Consider the following 26013-nt stretch of genomic DNA (forward strand, 5'->3'; position numbering starts at 1 on the left):
TATGAATAAATAAAATACACTTTTATTTAAAAAAGGGAAAAAAAAAAAACAGAAGCTTAAAGAAATTGCTGATATGTGCATAGATAAATATATTTAGACAAAAGGTGCAGGAAACTGGGGATTAAGGGTAAGTAAAACAATGAACAAATGACTATGCACACTTTAAAATGTATAATTTTTTTTTTATATACAGGGAACAGAAGTTCATTCCATAGCTGCCAATTTATTCAACAATTATTCCTAAAACATACACTGTTAGATAAATCCCAGCTGAACATTTTACATGTGTACAATGGTTGCTGCTTTTAAAAGGATAGAACATTTTTTTGTAGCTACTGAAATCAACAGTGTTCCAGTAGGCAGGATCAGCAATAAAATGCAGTTTGTTCCTGACAAGAAAAGTAGGGTTCAAATTGTCACTGTGCCTATGGAGAGTTAGAAAAATAAAAGTCGTCCTCTTCATCATCATCATCTGATACTGTTGGTTCATCTGTTCTAAAGAGTTTTCCAATGACTGATGTATCTTTGCAGCCTTTGTCTGATAGGGACAAAAATAAGCACATAATCATGAAGCATAAACACAGCCTTATTAACACACTGTGCACCCTAGGATGAATCTCTGCACCAATATAACAAATCTTTACGTACCTTTGCTCACTGTTGTTGCCCGTCGAGAAACTGGAGTGGCATATGAAGTACCAGCCTGAATATGGGGAAAAATGTAAAGTTTAGATCAGGGATCCCCAACCTTTTTTTACCTATGAGCCACATTCAAATGTAAAAAGAGTTGGAGAGCAACGCAAGCATGAAACATGTTCCTGGGGTTACAAATAGGGGTTCTGATTAGCCATTGGCAGCCTACATAAGGCTCTGTTTGGCAGTACAACTATGCAACCAAGACTTGCCCAAAAGCCAGGAATTCAAAAATAAGCACCTGTTTTGAGCAACATCCAAGGGACTGGTGAGCAACATGTTGCTCTCGAGCCACTGGTTTAGATTAAATAAAAAGTATTGCTAACCTCGCTCCTTGGTCTTGCACTCCTAAAAAATGCACGGCCTAAGGTAAGTTCTGCAGAGTTCAGAGACACTATTTTATCTATTATTCCCAGGGAAAGCCTGTGCCATGCTTGGCAGCACATGAGCAATACAAAGCCTTTTTAGCAACTTCTGTACCGCGCACACCTTCGTTCAACATGTGGAATCTCTAGAAAGAAGAACTGAAACAGGTGTCATTGTGTTCTAATAGGTCTAGAGACCAGGGGTATGCATGCACTTTTTATTATGCCAACAAGTGAGGATAATTTTCCCACACCAGACATGCCGGTTTGTGATATACTCCTAGTAATGATGTCTGTGCCACCTACATCCCCCAAACACATTTCATGCTAATGATAGGTCCAAAGGGGGCCAGCACCACAGGCTTACCGTACCTTAAGTGTGGGAGGCAGAACATTTATCATCTCACCCAGAAGAACACTAAAACTTAAGGGAACATGTAAACACTTACAGGTCTTTTATTTAATTTTCCCCATCCTGATAATGCACCTCCTTTGGTGTTTTTCTGCATTCTGTACACATATTTGTCATTGTTTGACCTGTATAAAGAACACAAAACATGAGAAAATGATTCAGTGGTTTGGGAGAGTGTGAATCTCATGTGAAGGTAGATGGAATCTAAAAGCTTACCTGTTTATGGACCCCAGCATTCCTGGGCTAATGTGCTCACACTGGGGGGTGTAAGCCAAGGGAAAAATACTTGAAGAAGGTGTTGTTGGGTCAGTGTTGGTCAGCTGGAAGACATCGTCTTCATGACTTGCTCTAAATGTTGGCAACTGTGTGTAAAAAGTACATAATGCAGAGTCAGCAATAGATGATTTATGGGAAGAACATTTCTTGTTGCTGAACTATATCTTTGGTAATCAAATGCTGCATAGGCTGCGGCATCACAAGTTATAGAGCGTGGGGACTTAAGGGGAAAAAAATGTGTTTTCTAGTACAGGTATGGGATCCCTTATGCGGAAACCAGTTATCCAGAAAGCTCTGAATTACGGAAAGCCCGTCTCCCATAGACTCCATTTTAATCAAATAATTCAGAATTTTAAAACTGATTTCCTTTTTCTATGTAATAATAAAACAGAACCTTGTAATTGATCCCAACTAAGATATAAATAATCCTTATTGGATGCAAAACAATCCTATTGGGTTTAATTAATGTTTTATTGATTTTTTAGTAGACTTAAGGTATGAAGATCCAAATTATGGAAAGACCCCATATCCGGAATACCCTTGGTCCCGAGCATTCTGGATAATGGGTCCTATACCTGTACTTACAAAAGTTTGCAAGAACCTGCAGCCCTGTCATTTTGATAGCAATGCTTCAAATGGTTGGAAGCAGATCACTGGCAGTAATAAAGTGTTTACAATAAGATTTTTTTCAAAATAAATAAATAAAAAGCCCAGCACCTAAAACCTGCTGAGCTTTTTATTTTATTTTTTTTAAAAATCTGCTCGGGGGAAGAAAAAAATGATCATCAGGCAGCTGAGATATTTGAATACATAAACTACACGTGTTCAGGAACTCGCATGTGGTTACAGTAATTGATTGCTTGAACATTAATAAATCTACCCTAAATAAGCACAACAATGCTGCTTTGTTATTGTAGTCCATCAATCTTTCTACAATCAGAGTCTGTACAATCAATAACTTACTAAGTGCCATTGTCCTTTGACCTGTTATAAGGAATAAGGCTAATTAGCAAAAGTGTGTTTCCCTTACCTTCACTCTCTTGGTCTGGAATGGTGTAGCAGTGAAAATGTCATCATGGTCATCCTTTGGAATTTGTTCCAGAAATTCTCTCATTTGCTGCTTCCTTTTGAGAGTTCCCACCTTGGCTGTTATTTTCACTAGCTTCTCCTCTGAGCCACTCCCTGCTACAGACAAAAGGCATCTTAAAGTGACTGAATGCTAAGTACCAGGCTGAGTGCCTACTGGGTAGGCAATGGGTATGGCTAAAATAGGCAATTCCACTAATTAGAAGGGGGGTCCAGATACTGACAAACCTTACAAAGCTTTCTCATGACTAGTAAACCAAACCAGATTATTGTTCTACTGGCCTATTCCTACTGCCTACTCAGACTGTAAGCTCTACGGGGCAGGGACCTCCTTCCTACTGTGTCTCATACCACATGGCACTTTATATATATATATATATATATATATATATATATATATATATATATATATATATATATATATATATATATTTATTGTATTTATTTATTATATCATTTGTCCTCCCCGTGTGTAATTTTGTATTCTGTAAGACTGTACAGCGATGCGTATCCTTGTGGCACTTTATAAATAGTTATACATACATACTGCCTTCAGATAGAAGAAACTGCACACTGCCCTCTACTGGACGTTGCACAGAAATTACTTGACAAAAAATTATTAGCACAAACTATATTTTATTAAACCATGGTGGGCTTTGTCTATGACTATTTTTTTTTTTATATTGTTTAATCATTTCTTTATATGCTATATTTTGCAAAGCAAGTGCATCGGTGCATGTTTATAAGTTCAATGAGAGCTCACCACAGTCCGTCATAGGGAAATTTACTGCTCTCTATTATGGAATATTTAAAGTAAAGTTGGCCATACACTGAAAGATTCACCTTGAGGTGGGCCATACTGGATTGATCTGATCGATCAGCCCTCAGGCCAAATGATTAGATCACAATGATGGGATGAAGGCCATCAGGGCGAGGACTGCATCAATGAGCAAATGTGCCCCTGCCCCAACAGGATTATTAAACCTGTCTGATGAACATCTGCCCAATCTTCAGCTGGATATCGGTCAGACAGGCCCATCTGACGGTCCCATACATGGGCTGATAAACTGCCAACTCTGTCTGTTGGCAGCTTTTATAAGTAAGATTAAGAGTTCACTATTTGATAAAAACACCTCAAAAATCCCTTTGAAATTAAGTGTGTGAAGAACTATGGCAAGACAGTTTTACTCTTTGATAAAATATACCCCAAATATGTCAAAGTCAGACCCAAAGAACAGAAAAGGATAAACAAAAACCTGCTTTCAACTTGACTACATTTACAAATCAGTTTACCATGAAAAATCTAAATTAATGCATATTTTTGGTTTTTGATTAGACAAAAATCATCTATTCTGCAGACGACTTCTTAAGTATTCTAGTATACCCAGACAGCTACCTTGAATTATGGGTGTGCAATACAATACAATACATGATATCTCTTTAATTATATGCAATATATACATATATATACTGCTCATAATACTGAAATATTATTTTATTACCCTTTGGTTCTTTTTTTCTGGACCCGGACTTCTTTTTAGATTGAGCTTTAGATCCCTTTGACTGTTGCTTCTCTAGGTACTTCTCCTGACACTCCTCTGCAGATCGGCTGCCTACAGACATAGCCACTTCCACCCAGAATCCATTTTTATGCTTTGGTAGAGAAGATATTGCCCTGGAAAAAGGTGATCAAAGGATTAAATATCAAATGCAGATTAATACAACCACTAATAGGAAGAGTTTATTTTTTGGAAGTGTAGGCATAGGTATACATTTTAAGAATGAAGATTAACAATGACACATATAATAAAGGTAATGCAATAATCTTTACCGTTACAATGGTTATCGATAGTAGGGTTTTCTATTTCCCCTTAAATTTATTGACAGGACCCAAAGGAGCAAATCTGCAGATGTATTCCACCACCCATCTGAATCTAATATATGGTGAAGATTTCAAAGCTTACACCAAGGCAAAACCTGCAGACTCCCCCTCTAGAGGGAGTGAAATATTGAAGGACAAGGAAAGACTAATTCACTTGGGGACAGGGTGCCAACATTTTAGCCACTCATACTTTTTTTCCCCGCTTAAAGGAGCACCAGCCCAGGGAAAAGAAGAGATTGCCATACCACCATCTATAACCATTAAAATAATAAACCAGTTCTTATTACTTACTTGTAAAGACGCTCAACTTCCTTTTCTGTCCAGTCCTCACCATGATTCATTTTTGGAAGCGGCACAGTAGAACCTTGTTTCCTGGGTAAACTCCTTGTCCTTTTACTTAAAGCAAATTGTAAAGTAGGAGTACTTATGGAGCCCAAAGAACTTCTAGCTGTGGGATTCTTTGGCCTCTGCTGACCATTATCTGAGCTGTATGTTTCTTCTGAGCCCTCAAGGTCAAACCTACAAGCACGCAGTGCTTGCTTTTGAGATCCCAGATTGTTCAGGACACAAGATTTTCTTGCGTTGGGTCGTTTTTCCTTATCAGAGTCGGCAGAGCTTGTAAGATCACTGCTTTTTAGTGCAGTTTTATATCCCCTACTACTTTTATGGTGTGGGCTTTTTTGTTTTAGGGGCTCTTTTTGAGAACTTTGCAAATTATTTAGAAATTCCAAAGAGCAATATTTATTTCCCTCAGCGTGCAAGTCTTGGTTACATTTCTTTATGTCCTTTTGTGACAAAGTCTTTGGCTTCCTTTTAACAGAAATATGGGTAGATTTACCCTCCTCACTGGAAGATTCAGTCTCAGACAATTTATTCCCCAGAACGACAGGGGCAATGCGTGGTTTCTGCAAAGGCGATTTAGAAATCCGGTCCCCATTGCAATTTTTCTCTACTAACGGCTGTGTTTCAATTTCACTTTCAAAAACACTTGTGTCTGTTTCACTCTTATTTGAGCTTTCGTAGTGCACATTGTGTTTAATGCACTTTTTCCGTAACTGACTTTTTGAATGAATTGGCGTAAGCACCACCACAGGGGATTTTGTGCTAGGATTTTGTGGAAGTTCCTCATTATCGCTCTCCTCTGTCTGTGACGGGGTTGGGTCTTCCGAGCAAGCCTTCCCTACTGAAATAGAATCCTCTTTCCAACTCTCTTTTCCAAGCTGTGATGCTGTAAACAACGGAGGAATAAGATCACAGCATTAAAATGTTTAAGTCAATAAACAGTGTGTCGCGTACGTACGCATTCATGCCGCACTTCTGCATTCCCAGGTTTTCCGGTCAATTGCGGCCGAAAAAAGTCTCGCCACCTGTGCCTCAGTCCGTAAGTCCCTTAGCACATATCAAAGTATTTTTCAGAGGCCACTGGGACACTAATTTATTACAGATCACTGCATCTGGCCAAGCAGGCCCCCAATTTTATTTTTGCTAATAAGTAGCTCAGCTGGTTACAACCCATTCAATTGCATGCAGTTGTTCATACTCATTGCTCAGTGGCTGTGATCTCTCCTTTTTTAATCTTAGGGTATTCATTGTACATTTTTAATCAAATCTTGGAAGTGCTGACACTTTTGTTAATAGTTTTACACTATTTTGGCTCTGGCACCCAGGTTTTACTTCTGGAAATGTTATGCACCATTGACTACTTTGTGTAAGAAAGCCTTACCTGATCTTTGTTGCCTCTCCATGTTGGAAGTGCCTTCGCTAAGCCTAAGGGAATGTTTGCCTAACTCCTTGGGAGTAGGTGGCTGCTTGCATTTAATTTCAGACTTTCTTTTAACCAGACTCTATAAAAAAAAAAACAGCAGAGTTCGAATAGTTATACAATTTCGGGAAATCGCGGCGTCGCGTATGCCAACCCACCGGCGATTTACATTTTTGCCGGTGGGATGGCATTTCGGGGAGATTTGTCACGGGCGACTAATCTCCCTGTGTGCCAGAGCCCTAAAGGAGAAGGAAAGGTAAAAATCAGAAAGGTCTATGTAAATACAGCCATAAGCACTCACAGAGTTCTTTGTCAAAAGAAACAGGATTTCTTATCTTTGTTTTCCTGTGCCAGAGACGCGCAGCTCTCTCCTGCTCCCCCCTCCCTCAAGAATGTTAAGAACTCCCTCCCCCCCCTTAGGAATGTGTGATCTGAGCCAATCAGCAGGAAGCTTCCTTACTAACTGAGCATGTACTCTGGTCTTGGTGCAGGAGCGTGGCATTATGGGAACATTCTTTACAGAGCTCAGCGTTTGTTTTTTTCTTATGAGGCTTCTGATCATCAGAACAGGAGAAATATGGGGAGACTTAAGGGCACTATTGAGAGTACTGAAGGTATGCCTGCATCTTGAGATTAACTCTTTACTAGCCTTTCCTTCTCATTTAAAGCTGCTGCATTTCTAAAAACCCTTGCCCGTCTAACAATACTAAATAATAATACAACCAGAAAATAATACCAACAAAATAATAATAAATAATAATGATAACAATAAATCTGCAATTGTTTCTATTACAAACACTCCCTTAAAGGAATACTGTCATGGGAAACCATGTTTTTTTTCAAAACGCATCAATTAATTCAGCTTCTCCAGAAAAATCCTGCATTAAAATACATTTTTCAAAAATGCAAACAGATTTTTTTTAATTTTGAAATTTCTCACAGGGCTAGTCATATTCTTCATTTCCCAGGCTGCCACAGCCATGTGACCTGTGCTGATAAACTTCAGTCACACTTTACTGCTGAGCTGCAAGTTGGATTGATATCACCCCCCTTCCCTTTCCCCCCAGCAGCCAATCAGCAGAACAATGGGAAGGTAGCAAGATAGCAGCTCCCAGTAGATATCAGAATAGCACTCAATAGTAAGAAATCCAAATCCGGCTTGAGACTCCTCTAGTTACATGGGAGTAGGAAGAACAATAGGTTATCTGAAAGCAGTTCTAATGCATAACATCATGACAGAATCCCTTTAAACATATCCAATAAAGAAAAGCTTGGAATGAATTGTCATTTCCCTCTGATGTTATAAATTACAATGAAAAAAACCGCCAGCCTGGATAATACTGCCTAAGAGACCTCTTTACATTTAGGTGTCTATTTTAAAAATTGGCTTTGATGCAGATAGGAAAAAAGGGCAATTAATTTTCTACTTTTAAATATACCAGTTATGTTTTAATTTACTTGCGTTTAATTAACTGGAGTCCCAGCACACAGGAAGCTATCTACAATAGCTGTCTTGTTTCCTGTGAATCTCTTGATAAACACTGAAGGTAGAGGCTGAATACTGCAGTCTCATTGTATTCTGAAGTGATAGTAAAAAGAGCACAACCTCTGAAGGAAACACTGTGTAATCCAAACAAGTATCTATTTCTTTAGTGTGAAAACACCTTACTCCAAAAACACATGAATTCAAGTTTCAGGCAAAGATGCTTACTGTCTCTAAATAATTTGTTGTTCCTTCATCAATTACAAAATTTAAGTTACTGTCAGTCACCACTCGTTCTCCACACCAGTATTTTAGAAGAGGTTTAATAACTCGTCCACTGCGGCTCACGGTGGCATCACGATTCAACTGCTGTGCAGGTGGGGTGTTTTTCTCATTCTCCACTAAAAAATTAGAAATGATACGGTTGAACAGAAAATATACCCATCATATCATCTTAAAGGCTTCAGGTAGTGCCCAAACTTTAGTAGACTTGCCCTGAAACAGATACAAAAGTCTTTAGAAATTGACCCTTAAAGGAGAATGCAAGTCAAAATTTAAAAAGCATACTGCCCAATAGTCCTCCTATTGTTTAGTAAAAACGCCACACTTTTGGCTCATCTAATCAAATATTTACTCAGTCACACTTACTTCACATTTTCTAGAACAGGCAGCCATCTCTAAAAAGGTATTCTCCCTTCCTTTCCCTCCTTGCTTCATACTGCACATGTGTTTCATTCCCTCCCCCCTCCCCTCTGCCAGATCCGCTTCTGATTGGCTGGTGGGCATGTGTAGCTCAGAACAGGAGACAGGATCAAGTTACACACATACTCAGAGAACAGGAAGGCTGCCGCTGGCAGCCTACAGGAAGGACAGAGAGATTTCAGTGATGTCACTGTAGGCTTCACACTGCTGTAGGCTGCCAGCACCATATCTCAGAGAAGAAAGCAGGGATCTGGGAATTTAGATATGCAGTAAGTACTTCAAAAGAATGCCTTTAGACTTACTTTTAATTTATATTAACCTTTCATTGTCCTTTAAGGTGGCCATACAAGCACAAAATGTCTGCCCAATGTGGGCATTTATGGTAGCCTTAACAGGCCAAAACCTGTGCTTAATTCAACATAGAATAGATACAAGCAACAGGATATTCAGTTTGATTTTTAAATAGATATAAAACAGAAAGTTACATAAAACAGATCTGGTTGTTACATAAACAAAGCACAAAAGACATACCGCTTTGCTTTCCACTTGCTGAATATCTAGTGGTGCCTCTAGTGGTGCGTGAATGGATGACAACATCACTCTCAGAGGGAGACAAATCATATGTTGAATTTTTTGCTTGAGCAGGAGTGTTTTTTGTGTTGTTGGAGAAAGGTTTAGGTAGGGTTGATGAGTGCAATTCCTCTGATTGCTTAGTCTGTCGGCCTGTAACTGAATTTTTGCTCTTACCCAGTGCTGGCCTTCCTTTTGGAACAGTGGGTGATACGTGGTCTTGCGATTCTTCAGATGACAAACCATATACAGAATTGCTACTACGGCCAGTATTGGTTCTGGCATCCCTTGTGGAAAGGCTATCAGGTAACTTGGATTTTTGTTTCTTTGATACTTTTTTCCTTCTTCTAGTTCTTTTACTGTCTGTATCAGAGTCACTGGAATCCCAGCTGTATGTCATTTCATGTTGAACAGTCTTTGATTCCTTGCCTTTTTTGCAAGCCCTGGTTTTTCTCTGGGCAATATCACGAAGGTAGAATCTGGTGCCCATGGAGGGAGAGCTAGGTAGGAGCTTTGCAAGTTCTCTTGTTAAATCATGCCGTCGTTTGACTGACTTATTTTCTGTGTCCGTGCTACTGGAATAGCAATGTTTTGTCCTTTCTTGTTGAATGCCCTTCAGTCTCTTTTGTTCAATATCCTCATTCTTCCTAGTGTTAACATTTTTTCCTTCTACTTTAATCCTGTCAAAAATAGACGGTTTTAACATAAATTTTGCATACTAAATTTGAAAATTGACTCAATAGATGTAAATCAAGGTGCAGATGTAATAAGACATGGAAAAGGAGCCATAATAAACATGAACCGTGCATTTTTCCCCAGTAAACCTGTTTTTACTCCCCAAGTACAATACACAGGGCAATAAAAGGTATTGTCTCCAGGCACATCAGAGCAAGTTGGCAGCTTATCTGCATGAGCATGGGACCCTCAGCAGAAGCCCATCGATCAATATCTGGTTAAAAACTGGACAGATATCGACTAGGCAATTTTGAAAATTATGTAGGGTGAAGATTGCATCAGCAAATTGATGGAGTTTTCTCAAGACAAGTCTCTAGGCCCCATTATGATCCAATTGTTGGGCCCGGTGCCAGACAATCAAGTCATCCTGACCATGTTGGTGGCTAAAATGGGTTAAAATGCACTCGGTTGAGACACTGCTAAGCAAGCAGATCTTACTATGCGAGATCCATGTAAGTTGATTACTTTCTAATAAACCCTATTTAAACCCCTAATAAGGTTTGCTAGGCATTTATATAGATGCTTATTCACAAACAAATCATAAGGGTTGAGGAGACTGCCTCATACAGATACAAATAAATAAAAGGAATTCTGGGAATGAATTCTAAAACAGCTCTAAGAAAATCCTCCGAGTTTATCCTATAGGCTAAAACTTACCCACTGGGTTTTTAAAGCAGAAGACCAAGCTACAGACCTGTTTCGCCCTTCTTGGGGCTCCATCAGTGTAGTGCAGGGTTTTCTGATCAGCTTAGATAGAGCCAAGAGTGTGGATTTACAAACAAATCATTAGGGTTGAGTAGACTGCCTCATATAGATGCTTAGAAATTCTGATAAAAAGCTTGCAGAAGTAAATAAATTTGTGGCACTGCTGCAGTTTATAAATCATTAACATTTATATAGTAAACGCTAAAACTGTATTAAAGTCTGCATACTTTTCCTATATAAAAACAGAGTGATTGATTAGTTTTGTAATGCCTAAAAAACAGTTACAGAATGTTATAAACAAGAGACATTATTAGCCTGTAAATAATCCTTAAAAACTGTGCTAAGTGATTTACTTAGTGTTTAAATCAGTGTTTAGTAATGTAATATGCATCACGACTCTGTCTTGTGTATTATAATAATGCCGCCTTTGTAAAATGAGGCTGTTAGACAATACCTTTGAGTTGCATGACCCATACTCAACCACTCTGCATCTCGTGCCTTTATATGGTTATGAAATGCCTTACTCTAACTTCTAATATCCTATTATTTTACAATAGGTGATTATTATTATTAATTAATTATTATTATTATTAATGACAGACCTGTGTCTTTCCTTCAGAACACGATCCACATGAGCCTTCCAATCTTCTGGAAAGCCTGATGCAAACTTTTGCACAAACCATGAGGGAAATCCTAAAATCATGCAAAAAAAAACAAACCTTAGATAATTTTGGTGGGTAGAAAATGAAGTTTGCTTTTTTACTGACTGACATCAGTTGTTCATTTCTAAGACATAGATTATTACTGGAGCAGCATCTTGGACTCTCTGAAATACAATACCGGTGCATAAACCCAACACTCCAAGTTGGATAATCGTTACCTTTTAGAAAAAACTAATGTTCTTTTCCTCTTTCTGTCTGGGACCCCAATAATTAATGAGCCTTCACATGTGATCATATTCAAGGTTCAATGGCAGCCCCATGACTACATACTATCATATTCATATAAACTATATTACCGCAGGGTTAGCAGTACTGTACATTATATTTCAAAGCATGTGAAACCCTCTCATTTTCTAGTGTTACTAGCCCTTTAAACTCCATGTATTTTTATAAGAAACAGTCACAGGGATTTTAATTTTGTTGGAAAAACAGTGTAAAGAAAAGAAAACAATTATATCACCACCTATTTTACCTTCCAACTGCATAGTGGCTGTATCAGCCTTCCCTTTCAATTTATAGACACGACCAGAAAAAGTCTTCACTTTATCACTTTGGATTCGTTCCACTATAACATTACTGTGCCAATACAGCCCCGAGGCATCCCTGGAGGAAAGAAGTATATTTACAAAGTTGTCAGTACTATAAGGAATTATAAAACCATTGATATCCTAAACAGTTTTTTAGTCAGTCTAACGCAAAGCATTTTCCACATTGGATTTTGATCACTAAAAGGGCACCTATCATGCAAAAATTAGCCTCAGCTAACTCATGTGCATGTGTTTGTACCAACATGGTCACTCCTACCAGGAGCTTCAACTAACTATGAACTATAAGCACTGGTTAAGATTCATGCAGGCAATCACTGATAAAAAATATAAGAACTGCACCGGGCAGATCTTAAGTGTTTCCCTCACCAATGAGCCTACAAAATGCTGTTGTGAAAAACAAGCTCCAAATAGCCTTGTACAACTGTTCCATTACCCTAAAGGACCTTATCAACAGATCCCTAAAAGAGGCAATGGTCAGCCAATTCAGAAGCAACATAACCAAACTGACACTGTAGCTGCATGTTCCTTTGTCTAAGTCTTAGGCTAATGTCACAGAGTGTATTCCCTGCAAGCCAAGAAACGCCAGCCGAGATTACATACCACTATTGTAAAATCCTCCTACCTGTGCCGGTGCAGACACGTGCAGACAGCATTTTTGGCAGATATCAGCTACATATGCCTGCACCTGAGTGCATTCGATGCTTTTAGTTGCAGACACAGGTAGGAGGATTTTACAGTATCGGTGTGTATTCTTGGCTTGCCGAGAATACGCTTCATGTGACATTAGCCTTAGGGTAGTGACACACGGGGAGATTAGTAGCCGCACGACAAATCTTCGTTGTCACGGTCGACTAATCTCCCCGCAATGCAACCCCACCGCCTAGAATATATATGTCAAACACAAAGCCAGGGGGCCAAATCCGGCCCGCCTGGCTGTTTTATGTGGCCCTTGGTGAGTGTGTCTGACTATCCAGCCTGATCAATTTCCATTTTCCTCACATAGTAACTAAGACTAAGGGGTATATTTATCATGCTGTGTAAAAAGTGGAGTGAAGCAGTACCAGTAATGTTGCCCAAGCCAAGCAATCAGATTTCAACAGTAGCAAAGCATCTATTGGCTGCTATGAGCAACATCACCGGTAATGTTTTACTCCACTTTTTACACATTGTGATAAATATACCCCTTAGTATCTTACTAAGTATATTAATAAAAAATTTGGCCCGCAACTTGGCCTGTGTTTTAGATTTCGCCCCCCTTATGTGATTGAGTTTGACCCCTGGCCTAGAATGTAAATCACCGGTGGGATGGCATATGTGGCACCACGATTTGCCGAAGTCGCCCGAAGTTTCCTTTTAAGGCCCGCGACAACGAAGATTTGTCACGCACCGACTAAGCTCCCTGTGTGCCACTGCCCTTAGAGCTTTGTTTGTAAATTTATGAAGGAGCAAAAATTAGCGGAAATACACACAAATACTTACACCCGTTTCCCCTCTAAGCAAACACCAGCTTTACCAGAAAATGTTATAATCCATTCAGTCAAGAGAATGTTTTCCTGTGTCAAAATGAAAAAGTTCAGTCAGATTTCAGAAGACATTTAGGGAAATATCAGGCAAGATGGTTTCATCACTGTCAAGAAAGACCCACCTCTGCCCGTGCAGCCTTCCATTTACTATAAGAACCTACCAGAGCTAGACTCCTGAAATCAGGGCCACCATCTGAGGGAGACAGGGGGAAATCCAGTAAAGGCCCCTGTGGAGGGGAGCACCAAGAGGTGCAAAGTGGGTGCTAACTGGGTTACAAATGGGTTGAAGACTTGTGGGGGTTTGGTGGACCATGAGTGAGATTTTAGCAAAAAAGAAATCAGAGATAATAAGCGGACATTATACCTAGAAATAAATATTCAAACAGTGCAACATACTAAAATACTAATTAATATAATCACTGTATAACTGTCAATATAAAGAAAGAGTACACAAAGAACTAGCCTAATGTTTGTGCCATTTCTAACAAATCTTAAAAAAAAAAAAAAAGGTTTTGAGGGCTGGCTATCCTGCAAACTTAGAAAAGCATTGGCAGCTTGGTAGTTTAAGAAGTAGCAGTGAAGGGGTCAAACAAGTATAATACTTCTAGTTTTACTAGTTTACAGTTACCACTCAGGTTGAAAGAGTATGCCAAATCAAAAGAGCAAACAACTTCTTTGCAATTAGGAATGAATATGCAAATTTGAGAAAACAAATCTAGTGACCGACTCATAGGGGCACATTTACAAAGGCACGAATGCTCGGAGCGTTCATTTGAGCGCTCCGAGCCTATTTTCGGCGAATTTTTCACGATTTTGTCGTACGGCGCACAACTTTTCGTACGCTTGCACGAAAAAATCGGAAAGGTTTTACCGCTGTTTACAATTGTACAGTACAAAAATTTCGTGACTTTCGGATCACCAATATGATATTATCGTGACTAATATGATTTTTTCGTAAGCATTTTCATGATATTTGCTATCTTCAGAAATTTTCGTTTCCAAACCAAATTTTTCCCATTCGGGATTCGAACTCGTGATTTGATAAATCTGCCCCTTAATGTTACTACATTGAATTTGCCCATATAAATATACCCACAACATTTTGTTAGGTCTGCAGTTGCAAAAAATAAAAACTTTTTTAGTGCATTTTCCTACCTCTTCTTTTGGATTACTTCTGGTTGTATCAGGGCAATGAACTGTAGCTGGCACTTCTCTGGACTTTCTTGGAATATGAATTTTAGGGGATATTAGTAAAATATCACACATATCAGGGCATAAGGTGGAACCTTTAATGCCAAGGTTTTTGAATTCCTTAGTTCCTGACATAAGCTTTGACCCGGCCATAAAACCTCTATTATTATTATTCAAGTGTTCACTTGCTGTTTTCATGTTCTCCCTGCTTTTCCTTGGACTTATGAGTTTACAGATTTCGGGAGTCAACGTTTCATTCTGCAATAAACTTAGGTGGCTTCGTTGAGACATTTCATCATCGCCTTCGTTTCCTTTTTCACCCAGTGCTATGTCTGGGCTGGGATTTGTGCTGCTCACAATGCATTCTTCGCTGCCATTCAGGAAGGCCCCATGCTTTGCCGGTTTCTCAGGCTTATCAGGAGCAAAGACAAAGTTTGAGCCAGTGTTTGATGTATTAATATCTACTGTAAATGAAAAGGCAAAAACCTTTTAAGATTTAAGTTAACAAAAACTTGCTTGGTACAGACTATCACACAATATCAGAGATATTGCTCTCCAGTTTTCACTGATATTAAGGATGCACCAAATCTACTTTTTCGGATTTGGCCACACCCCTGAATCCTTTGTAAAGTATTCAGCTGCATAACAAATCAAGTTCAAATCCTAATTAGCGTATGCTAATTAGATTCTGGAAGGGTTAAATGTTGCCACACGCAGCAGAAAATTTTCAACTTCCATGTTTACATGACAAAAAGTCATTTTCCGATTTGGTTTGGCCAGGAGCGTGGATTTGTCTGAAACTGAATCCTGCTGAAAAAGGCTAAATCTTCGCCAAATCCCAAATCCTGTATATATATATTATATATATATATATGTATATATATATATATATATATATATATATATAATATATATATATATATATATATATATAATATATATATATATATATATATAATATATATATATATATATATATATATATATATATATAAATCAAGATTCTTTATTTAAATCATTTTAAAAATGTATCAGGCCAATGTTTCGGTCTCCTCTTAAGACCATTGTCAAGACGGAGGAGACCGAAACGTTGGCCTGATTGGATAACCCTGTTGATTATCTGGTCTGTTGGTGTGCTGAAAACCTATGGATTGGATATGGATTGGATATGTATACGTATATATATATCGTAAGCAGCACACCATAAGTCTGAGATAATGCCTGGGTGCTCGTGCGGTAATTGTAAATGTATTTCATACGAGTGACGGCACTCACAGGAACTTTGTACACATGTCCAAAATTAAAGAAAAAACTTTAGGTTTATAAGATCCATCCAAACCTAAAGTTTTTTTTTCTTTAATTTTGGACATGTGTACAAAGTTCCTGTGAGTGCCGTCACTCGTATGAAATATATATATATATATATATAATATAACCCATAACAACCAATCAGTTTAAATTTGCCCAGTGTTTATAAATGACTCCCAATATATTTAATACATTGATAAGACAAAACAGAGGCGCCAAAAGGATAAAATTAGCTAAAAACACTTAAAAACCCAATGGGTAATTCAGAGGAAGTAGTAGTAAGCTTACCTCCTCCAGGCAGACACCAACAAAAGTGGTCATTTTCAGTAATAGTTTATTCACAACAATATTGCAACGCGTTTCGCAGGCATTTCCTGCTTCATCAGGCAATGTAGAATAAGCACAAAAAAAAACAGTGTCTTTGTATATACACACCAGGAGCCTCTGCAGAGGCTCCTGGTGTGTATATACAAAGACACTGTTTTTTTTTTTTTTGTGCTTATTCTACATTGCCTGATGAAGCAGGAAATGCCTGCGAAAAGCGTTGCAATATTGTTGTGAATAAACTATTACTGAAAATTACCACTTTTGTTGGTGTCTGCCTGGAGGAGGTAAGCTTACTACTACTTCCTCTGAATTACCCATTGGGTTTTTAAGTGTTTTTAGCTAATTTTATCCTTTTGGCGCCTCTGTTTTGTCTTATCACTATACCGAGTCCACCCCGAGTGGAGGGGTGTCATCCCCATTTTTCTTCCTTCTACAGAGAGCGACTTCTTATTCCTGAGTGGGGTCAGGACAATCTCCCCACCTGCCTATACAGTGGTTGCCTATTGGTAACCCTGGCTTGTGAGTATTTATTTGTTTATTCTACCATTACTCCTTGTAAAAACATATTACACTATTGGGGCTCTTGGTGTTCCTTTTTGTCTTCATATTTAATACATTGACTGAAAATGATAGTTTCAGCTTATTTTTAAGTGTAAAAGAAATGCAACTACAGACTGTTCTCAGGCTACAAAAGCTGGAACATCACTTGTAAACGATTTTTCACATGACCCAATAGGAAACAATGGGATCAATTGTTGGAAATTTGGGGCATTTTATGAAGAAACATATTGGGTACCATGCAAGATAAGCAACCTACCTCCCTTGGGAATCTGACTGTGTGTGACATCTTTATGAATTAATTGTTGCCGCTCCAAAGCCTTCTGTTTCATTAGGAGGAATACTTTTGCTGGAGATGCAATTAGGATGTCTTTAGGTATTTCTGGGTCTAAATGGGTAGGAAAAGTAAGACATTAACTGGCATTTATAGATATAATTTAAAACCTTTTTAATTAAGAGTGCCCAACTATGCAAATGACAATACAACTGACTTATTTAGAAATGATCCAGTAAAACATCTCACATTAGTGGTGTAACTATTAAAGAGGACCTGTCACAGAGACATAAAAAGCTGTATACCGCATATACTCGAGTATAAGCAGAGTTATTCAGCACCAAAAATGTGCTGTAAAATGTAGAGCAGCCAAGTTCTATTCCCCCCCTGGTCTTCTGCACGCATATGAATGCCAGCAGCAAGGGTCTGCCCCCCAAGCAGGAGGGCTCATCCTAGCCAGCAGAAGACCAGGGGGGAATGGAACTTGGCTGCTCTACATTTTACAGGTACAAAGGACGGTGGGTGCGCGACCGTTTCCAAAACAAGCGAAGATTCCAGGCAGTGTCACTACCCCTCCCAGGGCGACTCTGTACATGGAGGGTAAATGATCAGGCATATTGCAGATGTTCTAACATACACCTTGTAATGACTTGGCTAACCCCCATAATTTCTCCTTGGTGTAAAATGAAATAAAATACAAGCCCGATAAGCTGGTAAATGAAAACACTAGTTGCGAAGTAGGCAAAAGCCCAAAAAAATGGAATGACAAAGCAAATAAACACTTTCATGTTTATGGACTGCAGACGCATGCACGTCCACGGGGGGTGGGGGGTGCGTGCATATGAATGCCAGGAAGACAAACTTTTTTATTCTTGCAGGGTAAATCAGCAGGCAAGCTAGGAAACTAGTCCCTGCAGGCTGAATAAGTCTCTATTCATAACTTATAAATTAAGGCTCAAAGGCACCTAATGTACGAGACTCTGGCACATACCAACACCTTCTCTCTCTCTTTTCTTTTTTTTATCAGCAGTGTTGTAACTCTTCAAGGCAGGAGGGTAAAAGGGTCCTCCATCCACCTTTCCCTAATCACCTTTCCCTAGTCTGCAGCTGCCAACATGTTATATTTATGAAGAGTTAACAGGGGGTCACGCTGAGTATCCTTTTATTATTTATTTGATTATTGAAACTTAGCAGTAGTGCCTACATTTCCCACCCTAGGCTTATACTCGAGTCAATACATTTTTCCAGTTTTTTTTTTTAGGTAAAATTAGGTACCTCGGCTTATATTCGGATCGGCTTATACTCGAGTATATACAGTAATAAAAGTCAAATTAAACATGAAACCCAAATTCATTTTTATATTAACACATCCAAACCCATTATAAAGGCTTTAAAAAATCCCACCTGTCAATCATATATTGTTTGCCCCGCCTCTATGCCTTAGGCATAGAAGGCATAGAGGTGGGGCAGACAATAACTTTAGCTTTCCATTCAGCACTACCTAGATGTCACTGCACATCTCACTTTTCCTCTCCCTCCTCCTTATCTAACTGCGTAGCCAGTGCATGTGCATGGGTATCTGGTCCCCCATTCTGGCACATAAAAAAGATTTTGGCATGATACAAAGCTTGCCTTCATAACAGTGTCAAAAAAATGGTGCCTGCCTGCTTGCTTTGATTGAGTAATTCCAAGACGGAAGGAAACAAGATTTATATTTATATAGAGTAAGTAAAGTTTATTTTGCTCAACAAACAATATAGAAAAAAATTTGGAGTTATTTCTTAGGGTGACAGATCCCCTTTAAAGCAAGCAGAACCCATGCCCTCAGGGGAAACCGGGGCAAGAGGAGCCACAACCAGTGAGACACAAGAAACCATAGGTGCCCCCCAATTTTGTATTTGGGGGGAGCATGGGCTCTTCAAGTTATCCCACTTTCTGACGTGACTGGCATGATTTAAAGGAGAAGGAAAATTCAAGTCACTTGGGGGTGCCAAAATGTTAGGCACCCCCAAGTGACTTAAATCGCCTACCTTTTACCCCGGACTGGTGCCCTTGTTCGGAGAGAAAAGCACCAGCGCGGGGTAGCTGCAGCGCTTCCTCCTTCCTGTTCGCTCGCACGCCTGCGCAGTAGAGTGAAAAAGCTGAACTTTAACAGAGAAGTCGGCTTTTCACTCGACTGCGCAAGCGCCTGTCATGGGGTCCCAGCAAAATGAAGCTGGAAGGAGGAATCGCTCGCTCGCAGGTAACCTGAGCTGGTGCTGTTTTCTCCTAACAGGGGCACCAGCCTGCGGTACAAGGTAAGCGATTAAAGTCACTTGGGGGTGCCTAACATTTTGGCACCCCCAAGTGACTTAGCCTTTCCTTGTCCTTTAAGTTAGCACTAACAATGCAAAGGAAAAGTAGTCGGCAGTATCCATGAGGCTACAGGATGTTTACATCAGGAGAAGTTATTTGGGGATTTCAATTAAAGCTACTTCAATTGCAGTTTACATTTTTTTGTTTAAATAGAGTTGGTACTCCAGCGGAATCCAAAAGCTATGCTTTTTGCCCTTTCAAAGCAGATTTAGGCCGCTGATTCAAGTCCTTCAGACCGATTCGGCAGTTCATCTGCCCATGTATGGGGCCCTCCAACAGGCCTCCTCCCTGACCGATATCTGTTTGTTTTTTTTTGTTTTTTAAGATGAACCATTTCTAAGCAGATTTTTAACTGGTCTTTATTATTTATTTTGTGAGGTTTCAAACATGATTAGCATTCCAATTTTGCTTATTTTTAGTAAACAAAATACATATTCAAATATGAGCGTTTAATACAATTATTATTACTTGTTTATATTCCTTGTTAGACCCTCTCCTATTGATTTTTCTGACTTCCAAGCTGATGCCTGGTTGCTAGAGTTATATTAAAACCAGTTAAAATTCCAGGTAACAGAGTACGAAACCACAAGATATAAAAAAAATAAAGGCTCACTGCAAATAGTCTTAGAATACAGATATGATACAAAAAGTTAATTTTAAGGTGAACTACACCTTTAAATTAGGCACATATGTATTAAAGCAAAATTCCTTACATTGAATAACTGGCCCTTTTGCATTAAATGTCCAGAATAAATACCAGTTAACCTACCAAAAATAAATAAATATTAACCCACCTGAATACATGTTGCTACAGATAGGCTTCTCATCAATATTCACGGTTTGCTTATGGAACAGTCGGCTTTCCCGCTCTCTGCTATAAACTGCTAGATTTGTAATAGGTGTCAATATCATGTCACGTTGGCAGTTTATAATATCAGAGAGTCTTTGATTTTTAATGGGTGTTTTAAGTTGTTTCTCTTGAGCTGCGAATGTCTTCATCCTTTCAAAAACTTTGGCTGGAGATTCCAAAACAAAATCAGGCTCAGAGAATGGGGAGTAACCCCTTATTTCAAGTGGTGCTGGATCCTTCCCATATAATTTATTTCCTTGTGCACCACTTGGCTTTATTACACTGAGATTAGGAAACTCAAGAGGGCAATTTCCATCTTGAATCAGCGTCGACTGAAGAGCTGTCGTGGAAACCAATTTCTTGGGCTTTTTGGCTGGAGTCCCTGATGAACATGGCTCTTCCATGCATAGTTTCTCAAGATCTTTGATTGGAGTCAAAGTATTTGCTGGGATTTTGTCCAGTGGAATGGACTTCAGATGCATTCCTCCATTGCTGAAAGCTGGTGGATCATTGTGCTGAGCATTTGAAGCTATGAACATTTTATCTCAGATGATTTACCTTTCCTGTAGTGGAATACCAGACAAAACAGTGCAGGCTTCTCATAGGCATTCATTGCATGCTCACTTCATGTCTTCATTACTGTCAGGGAAAAAACATTGGGGTGAAAGGGGGGATGTGTTAGCAAAGCCAAGAACATCACTAAAATGTTTAATCTTATGGAAAAGCAAGTAATCAACTACATATATTAGGCAATCAAGGAACAGAAAAATGCACAAACATAACACAGCTGATGGACAAGTAGCTGTAGCTAAGCCAACTGTTCTACATCCTGTGTGGATGAAATTACTTGGGACATTCTGAGAAAGCCATACAGTCATAAATAGAACTATAAGCACTGATTTAAACCACGTACTGGTATTGCAATCTGGATGTTTTCAGCACCAACAATGGCCATGCTATTTGTTTTGGGTGAGTTGGGTTGTATTAGCTTGACCATAGGACCCACCAACACAACCTGGTTTTCAAGACAGCTACACAAGTATCCATACTTGCGTGTGTGTATCCTGAAAACCTGCAGTTGCTCATGCAATTTTTTGATTAACTGTAATGACTGAAAAAAAGTACAGACTATATTCATTAAATGCCACATTTAAACAGCATTAACAGTGTGTGAGTGTAGAGTCTGGTGTAAAAAGTGTTTACTTTTCTCACCCTCCTTATGATTAGAAGGATGACCTGAATAAGGTTTTGTTACTGAAGCACAGCAGCCCTGTGTGGGTTTTAAGCACATTGCAGAGGCTGTTTTGCAGTTTGCATATTCATTAAGAACTGGAATTACATCTCAAATCAGATATAGTTACAAATGAGCAGTTAAGAAAGGTGTTGTTCACCTTTAAATTAACTTTTGGAATGATGCATAACTTGATATTTAGAGACAATTTGCAATTGGTCTTTATTCTTTATTAGTTGTGTTTTTTTTGTTTTTTGCTTTTTTTTTTTTTTAATTATTTCACTTTTTGTGACTGATACATTTATAGGGGAGGACCTATTTAGAAAAATAAGTAATAATAGCAATAATATTGTAGCCTGACAGAGCAGTGGTGTTTTGGCTGCTGGGGTCAGTGACCCCCATTTGAAAGTTGGAAAGAGTCAGAAGAAGGTGGTACATAAATCAAAAACTACAAATAAATAAATAAAGACCAGTTGAAAAGTTTCTTTTAATTGGCCATACTATAACATACTAACAGTTAACTTAAAGGTAAACCCCCTCTTTAAACTACACATGGCATGGAAAATGCAGCACTGACATTGATAGAGTCCTTTAGGTACGTCCCTCAGGGACCGGGATCCTTTGGCACTGGAAACTTGCCACACTACCAGCATTTATCCAGTTGGCAGAGGGTTCCATTAGGAGACAGCATGCCCTATTCTACACTCGCACTGCAGCTGGAAAGAATGGGAGACACAGCAGTAGCAGAGCAGTTCTATTTGTTTTAGTTTGCCCGGCATAACTTAGCCGCTCTTGGGAAGTGCAGCAAAGAAAACAGAATAGAGCTGGGCTCCTCTGTTAGAGAAGAAACAGTGTTACTGAGACAACGTTCCCAAGAATTCTCCCTTCCCACACCCCGCTATCCCCGCAGCTCTCACCACTCTTGCGCTGCCGCCACTTTTTTGGAACGTCGGTTAATACAATTTCAAGCTCTGATCTCTTACCCACTGATTGGCTGCCAGCGCCCTAACGTCATGTCCTGCGGAAATGCGAGAGGGGAATCGACAGATCTTCGTAAAATCCGGTCTGTAAGAACCGCGGCCATATTCGAAGATGGCAGGAAAGTGATGTAGTTTCTGCTGCTCGGGTAACGTTGTTTCCTGTACAATTGAAACCTATAGGTGTTTGCTGCGTATTAGAGGATGTTTAGCTTGAACAAGGTAGATCCTTAAGTTGTCTTTTGGGTTTCCGGGTGTGTGGGTATTTGTGCCCCAAACCAACATGGCCGACTCCTGTTCTTTTGGTTCTGTTTCTGCAAGTAATAAGCTGTATAGACCCGCTGTAAAAGCAGAATAATAGAAAAACAGCGAAAGGTGAATAAACTGATGGACGGTGTCGCAGTCCCGCATCAGCTCAATCACGGTAAATATCGAGGCGATCGGGTTATTTCCCTATTGTGTTTAGAACAATAATACCTTTGGATCTGCAGAGAACATTTAGCAAGCAGGCCGGCACATTTTCCGTACAGCGATTCAAATGTACCCCGCAGGCCAAGCATACTGTTGTATCTGTCCTGTATTTTGCATGACACAAACCTAAAAAATTCTGATGGTACCGATCTTTAATCGCACTTCCTTTCAGCCTCCTAGTTCTGTGCTGCTGCGGCCAGAAATGGCAGCATTCATGCTAAAACAACTGCATTTAAAGTTTTTGTTCAGCTCATGAAATCCAATGTTGAAGGGCATAAGTGGTTAATGCACATGTATGTTTTATTTTACATACATTAAACCATAAGAACAAAGTAAATAGTAATTGTGGCATGTGCAAGGTTTTAGACACCCTGGTACAGTGGTTCTCAACCTTCCTAATGCCGCGACCCTTTAATACAGTTCCTCATGTTGTGGTGACCCCCAACCATAAAATTATTCCTAAGACTGTCGGAAATATGTGTTTTGCTATGGTCTTAGGCGACCCCTGTAAAAGGGTTGTTCAACCCCCAAAGGGGTCCTGACCCACAGGTTGAGAACCGCTGCCCTAGTATCTGTCCTCTTTGGCGCACATCGCAGCTTGTAAAAAGCATTGTATTCTGACTTGGTGATGCCCTCAGTCCCTAACTGACGCTTGCACAAAACCGTAGATTGTTCTGCCGATTTAAATGGCTGAGGCATAAGGTACCTCTCAGCATAGCTGTTAGATTTGACCATTAAATATCCTGTGGTAGCCTGAGGAGAATTTTTCACACATAATTATAGGCACCCAGGGCCACCCTCTAAAGCAGTGATCCCCAACCAGTGGCTCATGAGCAACATGTTGCTCATCAACCCCTTGGGTGTTGCTCCCAGGGGCCTCAAAGCAGGTAGTTATTTTTGAATTTCTGGCTTGGAGGCAAGTGTTGATTGCATTAAACCCAGTGTAAAGCCAAACAGAGCCTTCTATAGGCTTCCAGTCCACATAGGGGCTAACAAATAGCCAATTATAGCTCTTATATGCACCCCCAGGAACTGTTTCCATGCTTGTGTTGCTCCCCAACACTTTTTTTCATTTGAATGTTGCTCACAGGTATAAAAGATTGGGGATCCCTGCTCTAAAGCTTCCACCCTAGGCGTGTTTGCCTAATAAAAGAAAACATGATTCTAAGCAACTTTCCAGTATGATTTTTTTTAGTGCTTTAAAAGTTTTTTGTATTGAAAGAAGCATTTGCTGAACATGTTACAAAGGACAGTCTCCTCCCTCAAGACAGGTCTGTCAGTCTGCTGGTTTGTGTTACTTTGTTTCAAAAGTCAAAGCCACCAGGGCAAAGAATAGAAAAGGACAGACAAAACTGTTTCTAATGGCAATTATATATACAAATAACTCCCAAACCAATATACATTTGTAATGCATGTATATTGCAAAGTTAAAAACTAAAGCAAAGGTCCAAGAACAAAACTTAATTTGAATTTGTGAAGACTAAATAGAGTAGTATTATTACAAACCCCCTAGCGATCAAAAGAGGGTAATGCATATAAATATTAAAGACTCCATTACTACTATTAAATTTATTTTATTCCATTAAAAGCATCAACAACCCCAAATGGAGAGCCCAACGCATTTCATGCCTACCCAGCACCCAATCAAATATCAATGTATAATTTTGTAAAGGGCGCCCAAACTTGCTGTCAACTGTATGCTTATAGGTGCCCAGTCATGCATACCCTGCTGATTATGGGTCTGTTATTACTCTGATGCTTCATTCTGTATGCTATAGCTTTTAGTGTTGTAACTTGAGTAGTTTGTCTTTTTAACCAAACAGAATATATTAAATAAATACATAAAAACATAGTGTCTGGCAGCCAAGACCCATTATACCCAGCTAACAGACTTATGTACCGTATATACTCGAGTATAAGCCGATCCGAATATAAGCCGAGGTACCTAATTTTTTAAAGAAAACTGGAAAAACTTATTGACTCGAGTATAAGCCTAGGGTGGGAAATGCAGCAGCTACTGCTAAGTTTTAATAATCAAAATAAATACCAATAAAATTACATTAATTGAGGCATCAGTGGGGTATATGTTTTTCAATATTTATTTCAAAGAAAAACAGTAAACTAGCTCTGTAAGCGAGAAGAGGGTCAACAAAAACAATATGAGTACTACCCCACGCTCATTGCACATTGGCAAACTGGCAGCAGACCCAGTCCCGGAGGGATGTAAGGGGAAATGAGTATTGCTAGTGGGAGCCTAGGCCAGGGCACTGGAGGGTCTGGTTGCAGGTGGCCTAATTTGCACACAAAGGAGAGAGGGTGCTAGTCTAGAGGGACCCATGGCACCCGACTCGAGGGTGATTTTTTTTCAGCACATTTTGGGTGCTGAAAAACTAGGCTTATACTCGAGTATATACAGTAATACATTTTAAGTAACTGCACCTAGTGCATAGGCTTTAAGCACAAAGAGGGTTACATATGGGTTTTTTTTTCCTTTGCTCTTAAGTTTTGACTATGTTTATGATATCAGATCATACTTTTAAGGGCTCTGGCACACAGGGAGATTAGTCGCCCGCGACAAAACTCCCTGTTCGCGGGTGACTAATCTCCCCGGATTGCCATCCCACCGGCGAAAATGTAAATCGCCGGTAGGATGGCATACGCGGCGGCGCGATATCAGTGAAATCGCGCCACCGCGTATGCCATCCCACCGGCGATTTACATTTTCGCCGGTGGGATGGCAATCAGGGGAGATTAGTCGCCCGAGACACGGGAGATTTGTCGCGGGTGACTAATCTCCCCGTGTGCCAGAGCCCTAAAGGGTGACTATTCCACCTTTCTAACATTAGTTTACAAAATACTTGTATTAATTTGGTTTTTTAATTTTTTTCCAATTTCTTCTACTAAACAAGGCAAAATCTTTTATTGAACTTAAAGGAATAATATCATGGGAAAAAGTTTTAGTTTCAGTTAATAGAGCCTCTCCAGCAGAATCCTGCATTGAAATTAG

General features: G+C 39.4%; 2 protein-coding genes across 8 annotated transcripts in view; one reads left to right on the forward strand and one right to left on the reverse strand.

Moving 5' to 3' along the window:
- mis18bp1 (MIS18 binding protein 1) lies at positions 1-22628 on the reverse strand. 4 transcript variants are annotated; one of them, XM_031890684.1, is made up of 17 exons: positions 22542-22628; positions 20272-20966; positions 17108-17236; positions 14620-15119; positions 13421-13494; positions 11866-11996; positions 11274-11364; positions 9193-9911; positions 8188-8360; positions 6438-6558; positions 5006-5942; positions 4335-4507; positions 2777-2931; positions 1687-1832; positions 1508-1595; positions 649-703; positions 1-538 (listed from the first exon to the last, which is right to left on the reverse strand). In XM_031890684.1, the coding sequence occupies exons 2-17, from the start codon at positions 20864-20866 to the stop codon at positions 426-428; spliced, it is 4200 nt and encodes a 1399-aa protein (XP_031746544.1). In that variant the 5' UTR covers positions 20867-20966; positions 22542-22628; the 3' UTR covers positions 1-425. The 4 variants fall into 4 exon arrangements, with proteins under 4 accessions (XP_031746544.1, XP_031746545.1, XP_031746542.1 ...); XM_031890685.1 differs by having other exon boundaries at positions 2777-2928; positions 22476-22555; XM_031890682.1 differs by having other exon boundaries at positions 22476-22555.
- LOC100145161 (uncharacterized loc100145161) overlaps positions 22597-26013 on the forward strand; it is a 10345-nt gene continuing 6928 nt past the window's right edge. Inside the window, exon 1 of one of the 4 annotated variants that reach the window (XM_012967997.3) lies at positions 22597-22684. The gene's annotated coding sequence lies outside the window, so the exon portion shown is untranslated. 4 annotated transcript variants of the gene reach the window in all.

The sequence above is a fragment of the Xenopus tropicalis genome, chromosome 8, assembly GCF_000004195.4.
Source record: "Xenopus tropicalis strain Nigerian chromosome 8, UCB_Xtro_10.0, whole genome shotgun sequence".
In the NCBI taxonomy this organism is placed as follows: domain Eukaryota; kingdom Metazoa; phylum Chordata; class Amphibia; order Anura; family Pipidae; genus Xenopus; species Xenopus tropicalis.